The following is a 20,139-nucleotide window of genomic DNA, read 5'->3' as shown; positions in this document are numbered from 1 at the left end:
CCAAATACATTTTTTCTTGTTCATTCAAAATGTTATAGAATACATTAGCATTTGGGAAGCTTCTGAAAGACCTCTGAGTTCATTCAGTCTAATCGCCTATATTACAGGTAAGGAAGAAACCAGGGAGCAGACTAAGTGATTTACATGGAGTTACAGAGCTTGGTGCTTGGCCAAGACCCCAGGTTTCCCAACTCCCAGGTACTACCCCTTCCATTTCACTAAACTCTTTGGGCTTATTTATAAACCACTATTTTCATCACCAGCACAATAGCACCTTATTTAACTTAACTTTTCCATCAAATGATTCAAGGTGATACTTATTCACTCTAAAAAACTTAAGTATACATATCATTAACCAACAGCTTTTTTTTCCTCTACTATTTACTTCTCCTTAATCCTTTTTGACGAATGGTGGACAAAGATAAAAAGGGAATCACATATATACACAGATACATTTTATGCACAACTCAGGGAATCGGCTATACATACATTTATATAAAGCATTAATGAGACCTGGGTAAATATTCAGAAATTTGACTGAGCAAAACTACAGTACATAGCAAGTTTACTTCTCTCAAATTTCTAGGCCAATACATTAATTAAGTGCCTAAGAAAACAACATGGATCACTGCTATATTCTCTAATGTGTGGATTTTTGTTCTTACATATAATACCATTTCTAGCCCTTTTTTCTTTTGTAGTTTATTCACTTTCTTCTATGCGGATCTCCTTCCATCTCGATTTTCAGATAAGGTTTTTAGTCTATAACCTATACTCCTTGAAACCCCCTACCACTGAAGTTAGGGGATAAAATTCCAATTTAGAATAGGTTTTGCCTTCTACTTTTAGGAAAAAGAGAAGCAAATCACCCAGAACAAACTAAGATCGCTTAGGATTTGTAAAAATTCAATATATTCCTTTACAACTTCATCATACTGCTCTACAGTAATGTATGTGTACTGTATGTTACATTATCTCATATATTTTAGAATAACTCTTAAAAGATCATCTAACTCCAAAAATAAAGATGACTTTTTATAGTACTTCCTAAACTATAAAACTGGCTTAGAAATGTACCAAAAAATTTTAATAATGAATTGGGTGGGGAGAGAAATTCTATCCTGGTTATAACTTTATTTCAGTCCCGTCCTTAGCATATGTCTAGTGGGAAGCACATTTCATTGGGAATGAGAAGACAAGGCCCCACTCTCACCCTTCCACACCCACTTTCATGAGAGCCAATACTGAGAATGTGCCTTATCCTCAATGAACTTATTTCCTCATCTGTGCAGTGGGCAGAATACCTCCACTGCCTCCATCACAGGGGTGTCAAGAGGAGACATGAGATAATTTGTGTTAAAAGAAGGAAATTCACAGGTATTTCACATCTTTTGTCTCACTTAATGTACACAAAAACCCTACAAAGAAGTACTATCGAGTGTTTTTCTTTATTTTACAGATGAGGAAATCTTTAAAAATTTGAAAAATTGGATTTTTTGAAGACCCTAAAATCAAAATACCTTGCCAAAGGTCACAAAGCTGCCATCAGTTGTCTGATCCCAAGTTCATATTTTTTTCGCTAGACTAGGTCATGCCGTCACCATACTTTGTAGTGTACTAACATATACTGATGTCTTACTATGAAAGCATTTCTAGAGCACCTAAGAGTGTGCTAAGAGAGGAAGGTTGCATTGTGGCAGGGGAGAACAGTGGTTAAGAGCTAGATTGCTTAGGTTCAAATTCCAGGCCCACCCCATACTACCTAAATTAACCTTAAGTATGTTTACTTAAATTCTCTGTGTCATAGATTTCTTATCTGTAAAATTAGGCTAATAATAGTACTTACTCATATCATAGTTGCTATGGTTTGAATATGCCCCCCTAATTTTATATGTTAGAAACTTAATCCCCAAATTCACATATTGATAGAATTTGTAGGTAGGGTCCTTGGCAGGGATTAATGAGTAGATAAGATCATCAGGGTACAGCCTCCACAATGGGACTGGTGGCTTTACAAGACGAGGAGAAAGACCTGAGCTGGACATGCATACTCTTGTTCTCACCATATGATGTCCTCCACCATCCTAACAAGACCCTCACCAGATGCAGCCCCTCCACCTTGGACTTCCCAGCCTCCAGAAGTATAAGACGTTTTTTTTCTTTATAAATTACTCAGTCTGTGGTATTCTGTTATAGCAACAAAAAATGGACTAAGACAATAGACTGTGATGAGGATAAATGAGTTAATAAGTGTAGAGTCTTAAGAATGGTGCTTGGCATTTAGTAAACACTATAACTATTAGGTGTTACATTATTTTTATTTCTTATTATACAGACATTTAGAAATGTATGAAATGACTGCATCTCACAAAGATATTATAAAATAATTTGGGTAGAAAGACACAGCGATCTAAAGTAAGCCTTGAACTATAAGGTACTAAATCAGGTGGATCTTATGAGGGATGCAAAAGGTCTTAGAGGAGCATCAGCTCAGAACAGGCTGTGTCTGTGAGCCATGCTGGGGTCAGGAGCAGCTGAGAGGAATGGGAAGCTCAGGCCAAGCTAGAGCTGATTTAAAATGATAGACATATGTGGTTTATAACATGATATATGTGATAGAATATGAGAAATATATGGGTACTATTGATATCAGCGACCTGGAAAAACAACTGCCTCTGCTGGCAAATGGTGGAGTTGCTTGCTTATTTCTTCTTTCTCAGTGTTTCTGAAAAACCCACCCAAATTCATTTCATGAAATAATCACCCAAACAGGAGCATGTCTGCAACTGCCTGAAGTGAAATCAGGGCCATTTTCTATATTACTTGTGATAAATGGGAAACTTTTCATTTAAATACGTAAAGGATGTATGTGAATTACTGGTGTCCCCCCCCCCAACCCTCCATGTCTCTTCTTTTCTTTAAAAATATCTGGGAGAGGTTATCATTAAGGGAAGAGTTAAGTGGATGATACCACTCAAACTCTTGTAGATAATGAAAGATTAACTTATATAGCTTTTTAGTTTCGTTCCTTGACATGTTCCCACTGAAGACAAATTCTAAAATAATTAAAGTTGAGATGGAATCCAGTATCTTCTGCCAATTTTTACCACTTGTCATAATTTTTGTGACAAGTTACTATTATGATTAAAAAAAAATTAGTCAAAGTCGTGTAACAAATTGAAGATTAAGATTTCAGTGTGTGATTTACATTTAAAACCATACATTTTAAGATTTTTATGTTTTCTAATTCTATTCTCTTATACTTTAGCATTATTTCTAGTATATACAGAAATGGAACAATGATTAGTGAATACGTTCGCAGAGAAAGCACAGGAAATACATGGAAGCAAAAGTTACTATCATCCTTGTTCACCCTATAAATATGCATCTTTTGAAAACTCTTTTAGCGTCTCAGGGAAAAGGTCGCATCTGCTAACTGTCCAGCACAGAACAGGTAATCAATAAATGTTTGATAAATTCTATTTAACAGTCATATAGGTTTTGATACAATATAAAAAATTCGAAAACTCAACTTCTGTTCCCTTTAATTTTCTTACGAGTATAAAAACTTATTTTTTTCTGTAAGTTTGTATTATCTTCAACTGAAAGTTTTCTCTAATGGTTTGTTTTTACAATGGCATTATTAAGATTGACATATCATAATTTTCACCATTTTAAAGTGTACAATTCAGTGATTTTTTTAATCTATTCACAAGGATCCACGATCAGCAGCTGTATCTAATTCTAGCACATTTTCATCATTTTCAAAAAAGAATCCCATACCATTAGGTGATCACTTCCCATTTCTCTGTCTCCCAGGCCCTTGTTAACTACTAACCTACTCGCTGTCTCTATGGATTTGCCTATTCAGGACCTTTCACAAAAATGAGATTATATAATGTGTAATCTTGTGTGACTAGCTTCTTTCACTTGGCATGTTTTCAAGGTTCATCCATATTGTAGTACTTATTAGTACTTTATTTCTTTTCATGAGGACGCCTAGTTTTTAAATTCCTTAAGAATCTCAGAAAACATATGCAAACAATGATAACTTCCAATGATAAGGATTTGAGATTTCAAGGATATACTCAAGAAAATTTCTAGTATTTGAATAGACTGATAAGAAAACACTCTAACCTTCCTAGGACACTATATGCAGGACATTTCTTCTTAAAAATTTGACTTAGATGACCCATTAGTGACACAAGTATAAAATAAACTCAGAAACTTCCTTCATACCATAGTAATCATTATTAAGATGACCACTAGGCCGGGCATGGTGGCTCACGCCTGAAAATACAGCACTTTAGGAGGTCGAGGCAGAGGATTACTTGAAGTCAAGAGTTCAAGACCAGCCTGGCCAACATGCAGCAACCCTATCTCTACTAAAAATAGAAAAATCAGCCAGGCACGGTGGTGTGTGCCTCTAATCCCAGCTACTTGGGAGGCTGAGGCATGAGAATTGCTTGACCCTGGTAGGTGGGGCTTGCAGTGAGCTGAGATTGTGCCACTGCACTCCAGCCTGGGTGACAGAGAGAAATCCTATCTCAAAGAAAAAAAAAAAAAAAAAAAGAAAGAAAGAAAAAGAAAAAAAAGATGACCACCATTGTCAGTAAGTTTTTTTTTTGTTTGTTTTTTTCCTCTTTCTTCATGAGACTTTAATTAAATGAAATAGGTCTTTTTAGACAAAGTACTTTTCTCTTTTCCAGTTTTGCTAACTGTTTGCTTATTCTACACTAACTTTCCTCTGTATGCTTTCTGGATAAGGAGATTAAGTCCATACTGGATTTGCTGAGACTGACACCGAAGATACTGACACCAGTGACATTTCCTTAACCTCACTCCTCTCAGAGACACCAACTAATCCCATTTGATCAGACACCTGACAGTGCTGGCCTTCCCAGGAAGCAGCAGCAAATGCTTGGATGTTTGCTGTTTGTTGTGAAGTCAGGCTCTGAGGGTTGGGATCTGTTTTGCTCTAAATAACTCAAAAGCCTTATTTTCCTTTAAGGATAGTATGAGGCTGTTTATTGTTAATCCTGTCAGAGGGATCCCTTTGAATTAATAAAGATGGCTCATCAACAATTCAGATAAGGCACTGCCAGGTCTTCCTTTTGGTTCTCAAGTGATTTAGGGGAAAGGCACACCATGTTTAAAGATTCCCATACCTGCCTCTCCCCACACACACCCTCAGCCAATACACACAATCCCAGGAGTTGCCAGAGGAGGAGAAAAGACTAGGATGAAAGCTGATCTTGGATCTCCTCCCTTAATTACAAATTGTCTTCCACCTTTGCATGATTAGATGTTACAGGTGACTGGGTCTTTTTTGAGACAGAGTCTCACTCTGTCTCCCAGGCTGGGACAGTGTTGATAATCCCTTAATATAGCCTTGAATTTATCTTATGTCTTACATCTTACAAAACACATTTAGGTATAGTACATTTATTTAGGGATTCAAAATGTATTTAATTCATCTCACAAGTCTGGCCCAGGCAGAGACCAAATCACCAGCAGGAACACAAGAGGCTGCTGTCAATTCTGGTTTTCTTGTGATGACCTTGGATTACATCAAAGCCCAAATACACATTGCCTTTGATGTTACAATATTATTAACTACACAGTTTTTATTGTCTTACTTTACTGTATCTTAGCATTAGCTCCACTACTTTGTGTGGCTTTGTACAAGTTATAGAACTTCTTGCTTCCCAGTGTAAAATGGAAATCATATTCACACCTCACGAAATTATTATGAATAATAAATAAAATACTTGCTACTGTACCTGGCACCCAGTGATACATGAAAGCTATTAACTAAATTAGTTAGAATTTTGTGTTTTTTCAACCTCATATTTCAGTGGGAGCTGAACAGAGCCTCAAGGTCTTCTGACCAACCGCTCTCTGGGGTGCTTTGCTGGGGGATGCTAGACACTTTCTGAGGAGCATCCCAGACCAACCATGGATTTCTGGGCCCTTCCTTCCCATCCTGGGACATCTCACGCTCCATTTCTTGGCTGTAAAGAGATGTTCAAGCCAGCATGTCTGATGGGCACATCACTGGCCTTTTGGTTGGGACACTATTATTTGTGTGAGACTGCCCCATTCATTGAAGGAGGCTAAGCCATCCTGACCCTCTCTCATTACATGCCAACCACCACTGTGACAACCAAAAATTCCTCTACAAATTTCCAAATCTTTTAAGGCAGATGATGCTCCTGTTTCCTCCATTGAAAACCAGTGGCTCTGGCCAGACTCCACAAAGGTCATCAGCAAGGAGAAGTGCATCACACCAGGAGGCAACATGCTGCTCCCGTCCGCTCTTTGCTTTCTGTGACTGGAGTCAGCCACAGCCTGTAATTTCAGTTTCCCGATTTCCCCTTCATATGTGTCATAATTCACCTTAAACACTACTGCCATCATTCTACCCACTCAAAGACCGGCAATAAGTAACTCCCTCTACCTGCAGGATCAAGGCCAGTGCCCACAGCCCAGGCTGGCATTCACTGAGCCTCTTCCCCACTGGGCTGGACTCTCATAATTCATCTCCAGTCTCATTGCACACCTGCATCTGCGCTTCAGCTTCCTTTCCTTGGAGCTGATCCCCATTTCTATATTTCCATCACAGCCTGGCTTTGCAACTTTTTCCTACCAATTATCGGTCCATACTGATCTTCTATCTGAATTTGTTTTCTTAGAACTTCTTGCTTAAGTTTGGAAGACGGCCAGTAAATGATCATGCCTGTGTCCAAAGGGGCTAACACTTGTGCAATCCTTCAGTGCTATGAACCCTAACCCCTGCACTCTAGGTACCCCTTTGCCCTTTCTGTATATTCTTCAAACCACCGGAGGAAGAAGAGCAATATTTTTTTCACTGCCATGGAAGAACTGTAGTGCTTAAGAAGGGGACTAGGGTTCATCTGAGCAGATCCAAATGCACTGTCTGATGACAAGGAGAGTAGACAAATTGCTGGAACATTTAGCAGAGGATCAGTCTGGGGCATGGCAGCCCCTAGCTGTTATTTTCACTGAATGTGGGAAATAACAATTCTGCAGCTAATGAATAAATTCTCTTTTAAGGTGCAAATGAATAAAGTGAGCGTTGCCAACTCCTACCTTAATAGAACTTTATTTCACACAACTTCAAAATAGGATTTTTTAGGGTCATTTAAAAATGTTCTCAGAGCAACAACTCTAGAGCAACACTCCAGGTGTCAGGGCACATATTCAAGGAGAAAAAGTGAAAAACCTTCCAATTTCTATGATTTATTTGATTGGCTTTCTTATTGTCTCAATGTCATTAATTAATGGTTTCTTAAAGGTTAACTTTCTCATACTGACAAACACCACCGCAAACAATGTAATTCATTCTGAGAAGCCACATCCCTTCTAGGTGTACTTTAGAGGGCTACTTTGGTGCCATCGACCTGACCTGCATCACGCTTTACAGGGGAACGTGCCTTGCAGTGCCAGGATCCCCTCCTGGATGCAAGCAGTGACAACCACCACCATGTCTTGAGTCCCTGCCCATGTCTTGTGGGGTAGGCACTGTGTTAAGCAATTTCTGTGGATTATTTCATTCAATCATCACAATGAGAGCATTAGGTTCTATCCACTGGACCCATTATATGGATGATTATGCTGAAACATAAACAACTTATCAAGAGCACCAGGATAAGCCGCAAGGCCAGTGTGGGACTCCAGCAGTCTGACAGTGTGGTTTACTTTACTATTGTCCCATACGTACTCTATTGTGAAAGGGGGAGGGAAGCTGAAGACTGTCTCCATTGCTGTCAGACAAGGTGCTTGGGCAGAGGGCAAGGGCCTGGGATTGGCTGATGTCTCTCTCATTTGGCTAAAATAACTGTAGGCCAGGTGATAAAGGGACTTGCCCTGGACCACATCAGTGATCAATGATACAGCCAAGACAAGAGTCCAGGGTCCAGCACATGTTTCTCCCTTCACTCCACTGTCACTTAGAAATGGCACCTCTTCAGGTGAGGAACATAGATCCCGCTCCACACAGGAAGATGTCAATGAAGTTCAAATATATAAATGGATATCAGATAAAAATACTTCTTTAAAAAATGTATGCAAGAGATTCTCCTTCGAGCATACATTTTTTAGGAAAAGGCAGAAATGAGATTGCATGGCATAATTATAAGAGCAAATCTATGTAAACACGCATCTCCTCCATTCTGCCACCTTACAAAAACTTACTGGTTTTGTTCCTCCTGAAATGTTAATATCACCATGGCAACAATAATATATTTAATGTAATAGACACATGGCTACTTTCCCATAACTCATATTCCTTTGCTAAGGCTCTCAAATCCCCATTTTCATTCAGGAGGTTTACATAACCCTTAAAAGAAAGAAAAGAAGTCTTTGTCTTTAATGCTGTTGAGCCTATACTAGGAGATAAACCTATTAAAAAATATGTACCCATAAGAAAGAAATGTATGTGTGTGTGGTCTCTGTTGGGATGAACATTCAAATGCAAAAAAAAATGACTGCTGTAAGTGGTTTTTATTTTCTTACTTGTGATTTATTGTATTTTGTTTAAAGCATGATTTGTATAATGAGAGGAAAGTACACAGTCATCCCATGGTATCCATGGGGATCGGTTACAAGACTCCTGAGGATGCCAAAACCCATGGATGCTCAGGTCCCTTATATAAAACAGCATTTGCACATAACCTACACACACTCTCTGTACACTTTAAATGATCTCTAGATTTACAATGAACAATACAATGTAAAAGTCATGTAAATAGTTATTATACTGTTTTAAAATTTGTATTATTATTCTGTTATATTATCTTTTATTGTTTTTTTTTTCCCCAAATATCTTCCATCCATGGTTGGTTAAAACCATGGATGTGAAATCTAAGAGTATGGTGGGCCAATTGTATTTTAAAGATATGTTTGCAAATGCATCACTACACAAACCAAAGTAGAGTCTCCAAAAGCCCTATACCCTTGAAAAGCCATCAGGAGTTTGCCATACTCCTGACGAGTGAGCCAGGCTCACCTCTTCTCCATGCTCCAGTAGCTGATGTCTTTTCTAGCATCTTCTGGTGGTCATTTTGGGCCTTCACAGCCCAGAGCCTGAGGCTCTGCTTAAAACACTCTTAATTAAACAAAGCTTGGCAACAGACTTTTGTATTAGGCTTAGCCCAATTAGGCTGGGCCTGTCTTCCAAGGTAATCTAGAGCTGAATGCAAAGTTTCCTTGCTGCTCAAATAAACTTGTCCCTCTGCCTCTGACGTTCAACAGTTAGGTTTGGTGCACTGGTCTAAAATTCTATTAGTAGGCTGGGCGTGGTGGCTCAAGCCTGTAATCCCAGCACTTTGGGAGGCCGAGACGGGCGGATCACGAGGTCAGGAGATCGAGACCATCCTGGCTAACACGGTGAAACCCCGTCTCTACTAAAAAAATACAAAAAACTAGCCGGGCGCGGTGGCGGGCGCCTGTAGTCCCAGCTACTCCGGAGGCTGAGGCAGGAGAATGGCGTGAACCCGGGAGGCGGAGCTTGCAGTGAGCTGAGATCCGGCCACTGCACTCCAGCCTGGGCGACAGAGCGAGACTCCGTCTCAAAAAAAAAAAAATAAATAAATAAATAAAAATAAATAAAATAAAATTCTATTAGTATCCTGTGAATTTTTCCATTTCCCTTAATGCATCTGAGTTTAGTTTGGAAAGCAACTCCTAGAGCAGGAGAGATTCAAGTTGAAGTAACAGGAATTTTGGTAGGCTAGGGAGAGGAAAGCAGGTTTGCACAGGTGCTGGGTGATCAGGAGTGGTGGACGGAAAGACCTAGAAGTGATTTATTCATTCATTTTTGAATTCAATAAACATATACTGAATCCCTCCCAGCACCAGGTACTTGGCTATACTCCAGGTATTTCAAAGTATGTAAGATGACACAGGTTTGTTCTTGGGGAATTCAAAGTCTGCATGTGACATGAAAAAACAGGATGGGGGAGAGAGCTATATTTTATTACATTTTTACTTTAGCCCTCATAGGATTGTTACATGACAATAAGTGTAAAATGCCTAATAAAGAAGCTGGATAATAAATTACAAGTTAAAAAATCATTATTACTATAAATCTCGCCTGCAGAAGAAAAGAAGGGAATAGACATTTACTGAGCACTTATTTTGTAGCAGGCAGAATTGCTGATGTTTTTACATTCATTGCCTTCTAGCTCAATGAAATGCAGTTGAACATTTTGTTGACTCTATTAATATGTCAAGAAAGGTAGATAGAAAAAAGGCTATCAGGCAGCAAAATCAAATCATCCACTGAAAGACTAAGAGAATTAAGTTCATGTTAAAGTCACTAGCACAAACCAAGCACACGGTAAGCACCTGGGGACCAAAGGAAAACCTAGAGACAGAGGATGACTAGGGCATCTCAACCTTCCAGGGCCTTAGATAGCAAACAGAGTGTGCAAAATGGACAATAGCAGATAAATAAAATTATATTTAAGGCCTAATGTGAGTAGAAGTACAGGCTGTGATGCTCACCTATGGGGTCAGGGACTAACCATCTTCCTTGAGGGAAATGTTGCATTTTCAGGTCATTATGACATTGAAGGGAAGGAAGGCCTAAGATGGATGGTATCACAGCTTTGTTCAAAATAACTTTCTATGATGATGGACATGCGATATATCTGTGCCACTGAATAAGACAGTAAACACTAGCTATTGAGTACTTGAAATGCTCTTGGAAAAAAACAACAACAACAACAAAAAAATTTATTTAAATCAAAGCTAGTTCCCCAAGTTAGTGGCTACTGAAGTAACATAGCCCACGTATAGAGAAAACAGAGTTTCCTTCCTCACTGGGGCCCAGAGGCGGTTGAGAGGCCTGGACTCTGGCTAGGAGAGATCTGGTAAAGGGGTTCCCACTTAGGGAAAATGAGATAGACCCTGCAACACAATCATCTCTGGCGACTCAGGAGGGGTCACCAGACGAACTCCAAGGAAGGGGGCACAGCCTGTGGTCTTTGGGGATGCTGTTACAGAGGACCTATCCTTCAGCTTTGCCTTTCTGCTTTCAAATCCTTTCATCAGTTCCTGAGTTTTTAGAAAAGTCCTGTTCAGCATTATAGCCTAGATGTAGTTATGCTTTGGAGACTTACAGGAGAAATTGTATTGTACGGTTTGGCACCTTGGTGCCTGAACAAATTGGTAGAGTAGGGACTAATAAAGTACTAAGCTTTCTCACATTAGTAATAAGTACTAATGGTAGAGTAGATAACTCAAGTCTGAACCTTCAGGTCCAGCTCATAGTAGATGCTCTATAAATATTGCTAAATTGGATTGAATTTAGAAAAGAAATCCCCAGATAATGCTTATCCATGGATACTGTTTTGCTCATGCATGTGCTAAGCCATGTTGGCCTCAGGTTTGGACAGAACATAAGTCTTTTTTAAAAAAAAAATTTCAACTTTTATATTCAGGAGGTATATGTGCAGGTTTGTTACGTGGGTATATTGCATGACACTGAAGTTTGGTGTACACAAGATCTCATCACCTAGGTTGTGAGCATAGTACCCAATAGGTAGTTTTTCAACTCCCCCACAACAGTAGTCCCCAGTTTCTATGGTTGTCATCTTTGTGTCCATGAGTACCCCACATTTAACTCCCACTAATACATGAGAGCATGTGGTACTTGGTTTTCTGTTCCTGCACTAATTTGCTTAGGATAATGGCCTCCAGCTGCACCCATGTTGCTGCAAAAAACATGACTTTGTTCCTTTTTCACGGCTGTGTGGTACTCCATAGTGTATATGTACCACATTTTCTTTATCCAGTCCACTGTTGATGGGCACCTAGGTTGATTCTATGTCTTTGCTATCATAAATAGTGCTTCAATGAGCATGTGGATATGTGTCTTTTTGGTAGGACAATTTATTTTCTTCTGAATACATATCCAGTAATGGGATTGCTGGGTTGAGTGGTAGTTTGGTTTAAGTTCTTTGAGAAATCTCCAAACTGCTTTCCAATTTGTGGCTTGAACTAATTTACATTCCTACCAAGAGCGTCTAAGTGCAGAAGAGAAGTCTAATACTTTTATTTTTCCACTAACAGGCTTAGTAGTTCAAGTATCTAAAAACATTGCTCTCATCTTATCCAAACATTAAAATACCTTAAATAAAGTCACCTTTTATATGATTTAGTAGGGTTCTAAATGTGGTCCAATACCTATCAAAACCTTGAAAAAGGCAGTCCAATGGACATGTTAACCAGTCATTGATCTGTGCCATACATGCCAAGTTCTTTCCTACAGAACTAGAACATCATAAAGCTAAGTAGCTGGGCCACAGTCTCTCAGCTTCTCTGGGCAAGGTGCCTTGACAGATGGAGATAGAGCAGTCAAAGGCAGTAGGAAGTAGAATTGAGCCTTTTAAAGTATAGTGATTAAATATATTGCTAACTATATAATTCTCTGTTCTGAAGGATTCATAGGATAAAAACAATGTTTGAGTTATTTCGCACAAAAATTGTCTCTATAGGTAACTATAAGATTTCAGTTGTCAAAAATGAAAAATCTATTATCTATGCTTCCCTTTCCACTACATATATCAAAGCTTTTAAGGCCTATATTTATTTTCCATTGTATTTACTGGCTCATTCCTGCTGCTTGGTAACATTTACTTTCTTGGTCCCCCGCTTCACATCTGTATATTTTAATCTGTAAACCACCTGAAATCTTTTTGGAAACAAGTGAGGTGTAGAATCCAAGCACATAAATCCCTAATCCTTTCAGACATCAAAACAAAAAGTGCTAAACGGCACGACTAACAGAAGAATGCTTTATTCAATTATCTTCTCAAAATGGGAAGTTGAATAATAATTTACAAGAGAAAGGCCAATGACAAGAGTGAAGATTAGATTAGGTGGTCCATTATATTTGATGAAAAAATTCAGCCAGCAAAGTATTAATCTATCTTCTTCAATCAATAAAGGGAACTTTGCAGGCATCCACATAATATAATTTGGCCTTTTGTTACTCTAGTGCACAAATGCTCCTTACTGGAATGACAATCAGTAGTAGCTCTGGTATGTTTTAGTTACATTCTCTTTCCCAGGAGAGCTAGAATGATTTGCAAAGATAGCAAGGGTCATGCATAAATTCAGACAGTGTCAGTGCCATCTCAGCAGACTCAGTTCAAAGAATGAAGAATGCTGACGCTGCATTGCAGCATTCAGCAGCTACTGCATTAACTCCCTGCAGCAGACCCATGAGCCTGAATAGATCTCCAAGGATAATCCAAAAGGAAATATTGACGATGTCAGACAGGATATCTTACATAAACATAGTAAAGTTACAATGCAAAAGTCAAAATTGACATCATAATAAAAATGGAAGGAAAGGTGTTATTAAAACAGTTAAGTATGCTATAAATCAGTTACCAGAACTGCTACTCATGGGTATACATTCATCACTGACTGGGACCTGCTTTACTGCTGCATAAATTAGTTGGCGCTGCAAACGAACAGAGAAAGCAATTCCTTCTATGGTGTACCCCCTTCAGTCACATCGCGTTTGTTTCTGCCTATTATCTGCTTTCGAAATGAATGTCTATTGCATGCAGGAAATGATTCCAGAAGTGTTGTCATACTTGCTCTTCCCCGGCTCTCTTTGCTAGCAGGTGGTCACTCTCTGGGACATTCCCTCAGTCTACGGTGCTATAAAGAACTGCAAGACTTTATCTGCCATACTTCTTTCTTCACTGATTTAAATTTTCCACTCCCTACTGTATTTTGTCACAGGCAGAAAACAGAAATCGCAGCCCCCCAAGACAAAGGGTGCTGGTGTTCTTTAATCTACTTCTAACCACCTCATCCATACCTCTCTCCAAACCTGGCTCTGAAGCATATGATTTATGGTTACAATTTGCAGCCAATTCTCAGCAAATGAGGCTTAATGATGCTCCCTTTATTGCTCTGACTGGATACAATTTGATCCTGTCTGCATTCAGGGGCAGCTTACTTTCACCTGCTATTTCTGTGACCTTCCTGAGAGAACTATGACCTAGAAAGACCCCATGGAAGCTGGGAAGGGAGAACCCTCTGAAATATGAAAGTGGAGATGCTAGATTATTATATAATAAAATTGCTACAGATTTGGAACCTAAAATGGATTGCTTGAGGCAGCTGGCAGTTGCCTCAGTTTAAGCTCTTTATAAAGAGTTCTCAGGTACCCTAAAGCCAGTCATTAATCACCCACTGCAGAGAGAAGCATAGTTCGTTGGGGAATATGCAACAGCCCAAGCCTCCTATTAAATAAAATCAAATTCCACCACAGCCTTCAGCTCAGAATGCTATTAGACCTCTTTAATTAGGAAAGACTGGGGAAAACGCATTTCTGGATCAGTGAAAGTCTGAATTTTAACATATTTTAAACAAAAGCACAGTGTAAGTATTTTAAATCATATATGGTAACTCAGGGAGGTTAACAACATGGATCTGATGTCTCCACTGATTTTTAATCAATAAATAAGCATCTTTTGTAATTACCACAGTCATTGTTTTAATGCAAATGAACACTTTAGAATTACTTGAAAAAGTCTGAAAATACTGTAATATGTCCTCTTAAATTGCTTAAACATTTCTCTAATCCTCTTGTTTTCAGCAACATCAGGACTTTTCTGAACAAAGGCACAAAGACAAACTTCAAACACCACCCTGACATACATTTTCTAAATGTCCTGATTAGAAGATGTCACTTAATGAGGTTTTATTATGCTGTGAATTACAGAAAGAAAACCAGAAGAATGCATCTTGAAATGAACTGCAGCTTCAACATTGACACACCCTGTTTATACTTGACTTAAAGAAGGGCTTAACTTTGTCCTTCGAAGTGTCAAACTAGGCCTTGGATCTGCCACATCAAGGATGTAGTTAATGCAATAAGAAAAATTGTGAATCAAATTGACTGATGCTCTCCAGTCATTTAAACTGATGAAGGCTTTCAGCAAGCCCACGACAACAGGTTAGGAAAACAGCGTTTCTATTAGTACAGTCTCAGCCCTTATTAATTTTGATAGAACTAATGAATTATAAGAGGAAAAGTAAAACAAACCCCTTCAAGTTACCTAGGGGAGAGAATAGTGGTTAAGAGCTTTGGGGCTGAAATCCTGCCTCTTCCAACCTACTAGCACTGTGATCCTAAAGCAGCTACTTCTTATCTCTAAGCCTAGGTTTCTTCTAATGTAAAATAAGGATAAATTATAACTTTCCTTATATTAGTATATGTGAGATAAAATGCATAGCCTGGCATCCTACAGTCAGGAACGGCTTCAGAAATGATATTATTTTTACTCCCGATGCAACTACCCCTGTACTGCTGGCGCTGGCATTACACACTATCTCCCTATCTCATCTAGCTCCATTTCTCTTCTAAGAAGTGAAGCTTCAGCAAAAAATAAGACTTCAAATGCTACGTTCAAAATAACAGTGCTGCTTGATACAGTGTAGATGTATGTCCCCACCCAAATCTCATGTTGAAACGTAGTGCCCCATGTTGGAGGTGCAGCCTGGTGGGAGGTGACTGGATCATGGGGAAGGACTTCTCATGAACGGTTTAGCACCATATGCTTGGTGCTAGCCTCATGATAGTGAAGGAGTTCTCATGAGATCTGGTCACTTAAAAGTGTGCAGCCCCAGTCTTCTTGCTCTCTTGCTCCTGCTCTGGCCATGTGACGTGACTGCCCCTGCTTCGCCTCCTGTCGTCATTCTTAAGTTTCCTGAGGCCTCCACATGAGCTGAGCTGATGCCAGTATCATGCTTCCTGTACAGCCTGCAGAACCAGGAGCCAACTGAATCTCTATTCTTTATAAATTACCCAATCTCAGATACTTCTTTATAGCAATGTGAAAACAGACTAATATACTACTACCGCTGCTATTAGTGATGATACTATGTCAGGCACTGGCTGAGTGATTTACATATGCTATCTTTTTCAATTTTCACAGTGACTCAGTGAGGGAGAGGATGATATTTTATAATTGTTCATTTAATTTCATAATTCACATTATTTCATCTTATAAATGAGGAAACTGATAGACACAGGGAAAAAAGTGAAAGCCAAAGTTTGAACCCAAAGAGTCTCAGTCAGAGTCTAGGCTTTCAGCCACTACTTCATCCTGCCTCCAGCTTCACTTGTACTTCTGACAGTGTTTCTGATGGTAGCTGAACACCAGTTTTTAAGTTGAGGGCAGTGCTACCCTATTTGGATGTACAACCTGCTGTGCAGTGGGCCATATGACATTGTAATCCCTTTCTTCAGTGGATATGAGCTTATTCAGGTTACACAACCTTGTTACTCATTACAAAAGTTTGTAGGGGACAGAAGATAAAGGCAAAAGATGGTCTCATTATTTGGGTTCTATAGTTTAGGCCTCAACCAGATATTCCAGAACATTCCCATTGTAAGGTCAAGACCCTGATCTCTAGAGCACTGAGTGCCACCTGACCAATTTCTAAGAGTTTCAGAAATTTTAACTTAGGGAACCATTTGTTGTCCCCAGCCATGATTTCTTGAATCACATCGTCTATATGTGCATTTATATATTTATTTATTATCCATTCCAGCTAGCATTCCTGATCTTGGTTGACCTCTCCTGCTAGGAAACAGGCACACCTATGTAAAAGCAAGAACATACACTAGGATGAGTAGAAATCATAGCCTTCACTGACTGGAAGGACTCTTGGAGGCAATTTGTCCTAACCTTCTCAAGTTAGGGAAAGAGAGTACCAAATCATTTAAAATGCTTTAAAGGCATTACATATCGCTGTGCTCTTACCCTTGCGGTGAAGTCCACAGCAGCCGCTCGGTTTAACAGCAATGTGGCTACATTGATATTTCCATAGTGAGCAGCTATGTGGAGCGGAGTGAAGCCACTCTGTAAAGAAAACATAGCAGACGTTCAATTGATTCCTGTCAGCCCCCTGCCTGACAGGCAAATACCATAACCCTACCCAAATAAAAATGAGGAAGCAAAATATGCTGAGGTCTATGTTCCATTCTGTACTAGGTTTCGATCAGTGCCAATTGCTCACAGGGTTTCTAATAAACCCCAAACATACAGGCAGAAGAATAGCCAGGGAGGAACCAAGGGCGGAGACTGGGCAATTTTAGTAATCCAATAACAGAACTATATAAAAGCCAACATTTCAAGAAATTAAGATAGAGATGAGAAAAATCTTTATAGCTGATAGCTTGATTAGTGCCGCTGTTTTATTACTGATGATAGAATTGTGCATTGAAACTCAAAATTCAGTTAGTTTATATATTTGATATAGATTCAAATTAACCAACAGTAAATGCCAATTTTAATGACAAAAGCAATTTTGGGGGGAAGAGGTACTACCACAAAATTGGTTTTATATAATGGGCAATTGTATTCCATGAAGAATCCACAAATTAAACTCTTTGTTAGCCAATGCCTATTCAATAATACGTTTTTGGATTATTTATACCAAGGTCATTTTACTTCCTTAAAAAATGCTAAAACATGCAGCAATTCACTTAGTCCCCAAAGATTGAAACCTTATAGGAACTAGATGCATTTCTAATTTGTTAGCAAGCTTCTTAGCCATGCTAGCTATCTCACTGAGTCTTGTAGAAGGGTGGGTCATATTGACGCCATTCTGAAATACCTTTCCTTTTGCTGACACCACAGAGGGTAAGTGTCATGCACAACCCTAAAAAACGAGTCCTGGATGAGTAGAATGACAGGGTTGTCTGCAGCTTTAGATATAGCTGATAAACATCTAAAGTATCCAACTCTTCATCTCACACAGCTCTATTGCAATAACCTTAAGAGTCAAGGATTCCTCATTCTTCTCTTTCAAACACCAGGTTCAGCTGCAGAAAGCCCTGGTAATCAAACTACTGCTATCTTATCTGGCACATGCTCCTTTGGGGAGAGGAGGGATTGGGGATGAAGCAGGTATCTAGCCTACAGAAGGCGATGCAAAGAAGAAGGGAGAGACATGAGGCAGCAGCACTAAGTCATGGGAAAATGATGATGCAGATATAGACTACACGTATATGCATATATATATACCTCTGTTGTTCTATTCACCACCATCTAGGTTAACACATTTGGAAGCAAAGAGGAGGAAAAAATGAACGGTTAGTTCACTATTGGTGATATGGATTGCAGAAAGCTCATGACAGCTAAGTAATGAGGATGGAAGCTCTGATGAAAGCACAATAGGCACAGAAAGAAAGCTAGACTGAATGATGGGCTATGCAACGGCCTAGTCCAAATGCCACATTTCCATCACAGAGACTTTCAGGTACCACATGTCAAGACGATGGGAATTTTTGGCTGCGGCTCTCTTGCTGCTGGCATGCTCTCCGCAGCTGATCTACGCTCAGTGCCTGGCCTGTCATCTTGGATATCAACCAGAGGTTTGTGTACACTGTCTTTAGCATTTTGTAATTTTTTACCCTGATGTTTGAGCTGAAGTGTTGAATATATTCCAAAACTATATTCAAAGGAAGGAAATCATCACTGCGTAGAAACTGACTTCTTTCAAGGTGGCCTCCCTTTTAGCACGCATAGGGCCATATTCCCCTCATCCCCCAGCTTCTCATGTGAAGGGAGGCTGTGCCTTCAGTGGCTAGCTCAGACACACATTTTTCCTCCCTTCAATGAAGTTAAAGGCGTGGCATAAGCTTGCCAAGAGGGAGACCGAGTGCTCTTAAAGGTTGCATGTCTAACACTGGAGAGTTGCATGACAGGCCCGTGTTCCTCGTGCCTCACCTTCGATTCCACATCCGCATTGTTGTCATTCTGCAGCAGCAGGGCGGCGGCTTTCGTGTCATCTTTTCGGGCCGCGATATGAAGAGCTGGGAGACGCACTTTTCCTTTGGTGTCATTCTCTAGCAGGAGCGAAACGACTTGGTCGTGACCTTGTTGCAAAGCCACTGCCAATGGTGTGAAGCCATCCTGCAAATAAATGGATGGGTCAAGATTGGCTCCAATGAATATTTTCTTTTTTATTAAATTAAGAAATAAGAAGGCAACCAAGTGACCAAGCATCAGTTTTTGTTTGGGGTTATTAAAACTAACAACATATTCGAATGGACAGAAAAGTGAAAAGATATTTTCAAAAAATATTTATCTATACAATCAAAGTAAAAAACACTAAGAAATTTGTAATAGGTTCATGGGTTTTGGATTTTCTATTACAAAGTAATATACATTCATTGGGAAAATTTTGAAAATGTAGAAAAATACTACATATAAAAGAAAAAGTTGTCATAATAGCAATATCCATAAAATAATCTCAGGGCTGGGTGCGTTGGCTCATGCCTGTAATCCTAGCACTTTGGGAGGCAGAGGCGGGCGGATCACCAGAGTTCAGGAGTTCAAGACCAGCCTGACCAACATGGTGAAACTCCGTCTCTAATAAAAATACAAAAATTGGCCAGGCATGGTGGAGGCCTGTAGTCCCAGCTATTTGAGAGGCTGAGGCAGGAGAATAGCTTGACACCAGGAAGTTGCAGTGAGCCGAGACCATAGCATTGCACTCCAACCTGGGTGACAGAGCAAGAAAGAAAAGAAAGAAAAGAAAGAAAGAAGGAAGGAAGGAAGGAAGGAAGGAAGGAAGGAAGGAAGGAAGGAAAGAGAAAGGGGAGGGGGGAGAGGGAGAGAGAGAGAGAGAGAGAGAGAGAGAGAGAGAGAGAGAGAGATCTCAGTCTAAATCCAGGCAAAATTTTCAAAGGAGCTCATTTAAATAAGATGTAAAAATTTCCACGGATTTTTAAAAACTGAGATATATGCCTGTCTGGCTCATTACTGTGCCCTGTTGCCTCGCATATTCCTGCTCTGTCAGGATATGTGAATTCATGAACTGTACTCATGGTTGCTTTACGAAAGGTCTATAGAGACTAACGTCTCTCGAGTTAAGAGAAAGACTCTCGGCTTCTGTGACCAATGAAAGAAGACAAATATGACTCTTTTTATTTATTCTGGTTATTGTCCTTTTTCTTTTTTAATTTTATTTTAAATTAAAAATTATAATTATAAATATGTATAGGGGTACAAAATGATATTATGATTTATGAATATAATGTGGAATGATCAAATCCAGCTAATTAACATCTTC

General features: G+C 39.3%; 1 protein-coding gene across 1 annotated transcript in view; it reads right to left on the bottom strand.

Annotated features, from left to right (window-relative positions):
* ANK3 (ankyrin 3) overlaps positions 1 to 20,139 on the bottom strand; it is a 364,088-nt gene that overhangs the window by 218,682 nt on the left and 125,267 nt on the right. Inside the window, 2 exon segments of the mRNA XM_033209412.1 lie at positions 16,821 to 16,919; positions 18,792 to 18,977. Of these exon segments, the coding sequence (XP_033065303.1) occupies positions 16,821 to 16,919; positions 18,792 to 18,977 (285 nt within the window).

This window comes from Trachypithecus francoisi, unplaced genomic scaffold, assembly GCF_009764315.1.
Source record: "Trachypithecus francoisi isolate TF-2019V2 unplaced genomic scaffold, Tfra_2.0 Lachesis_group9, whole genome shotgun sequence".
NCBI lineage: Eukaryota > Metazoa > Chordata > Mammalia > Primates > Cercopithecidae > Trachypithecus > Trachypithecus francoisi.
The sequence above is the reverse complement of the archived record's forward strand: the minus strand, read 5'-3'. Positions and strand labels throughout refer to the sequence as shown.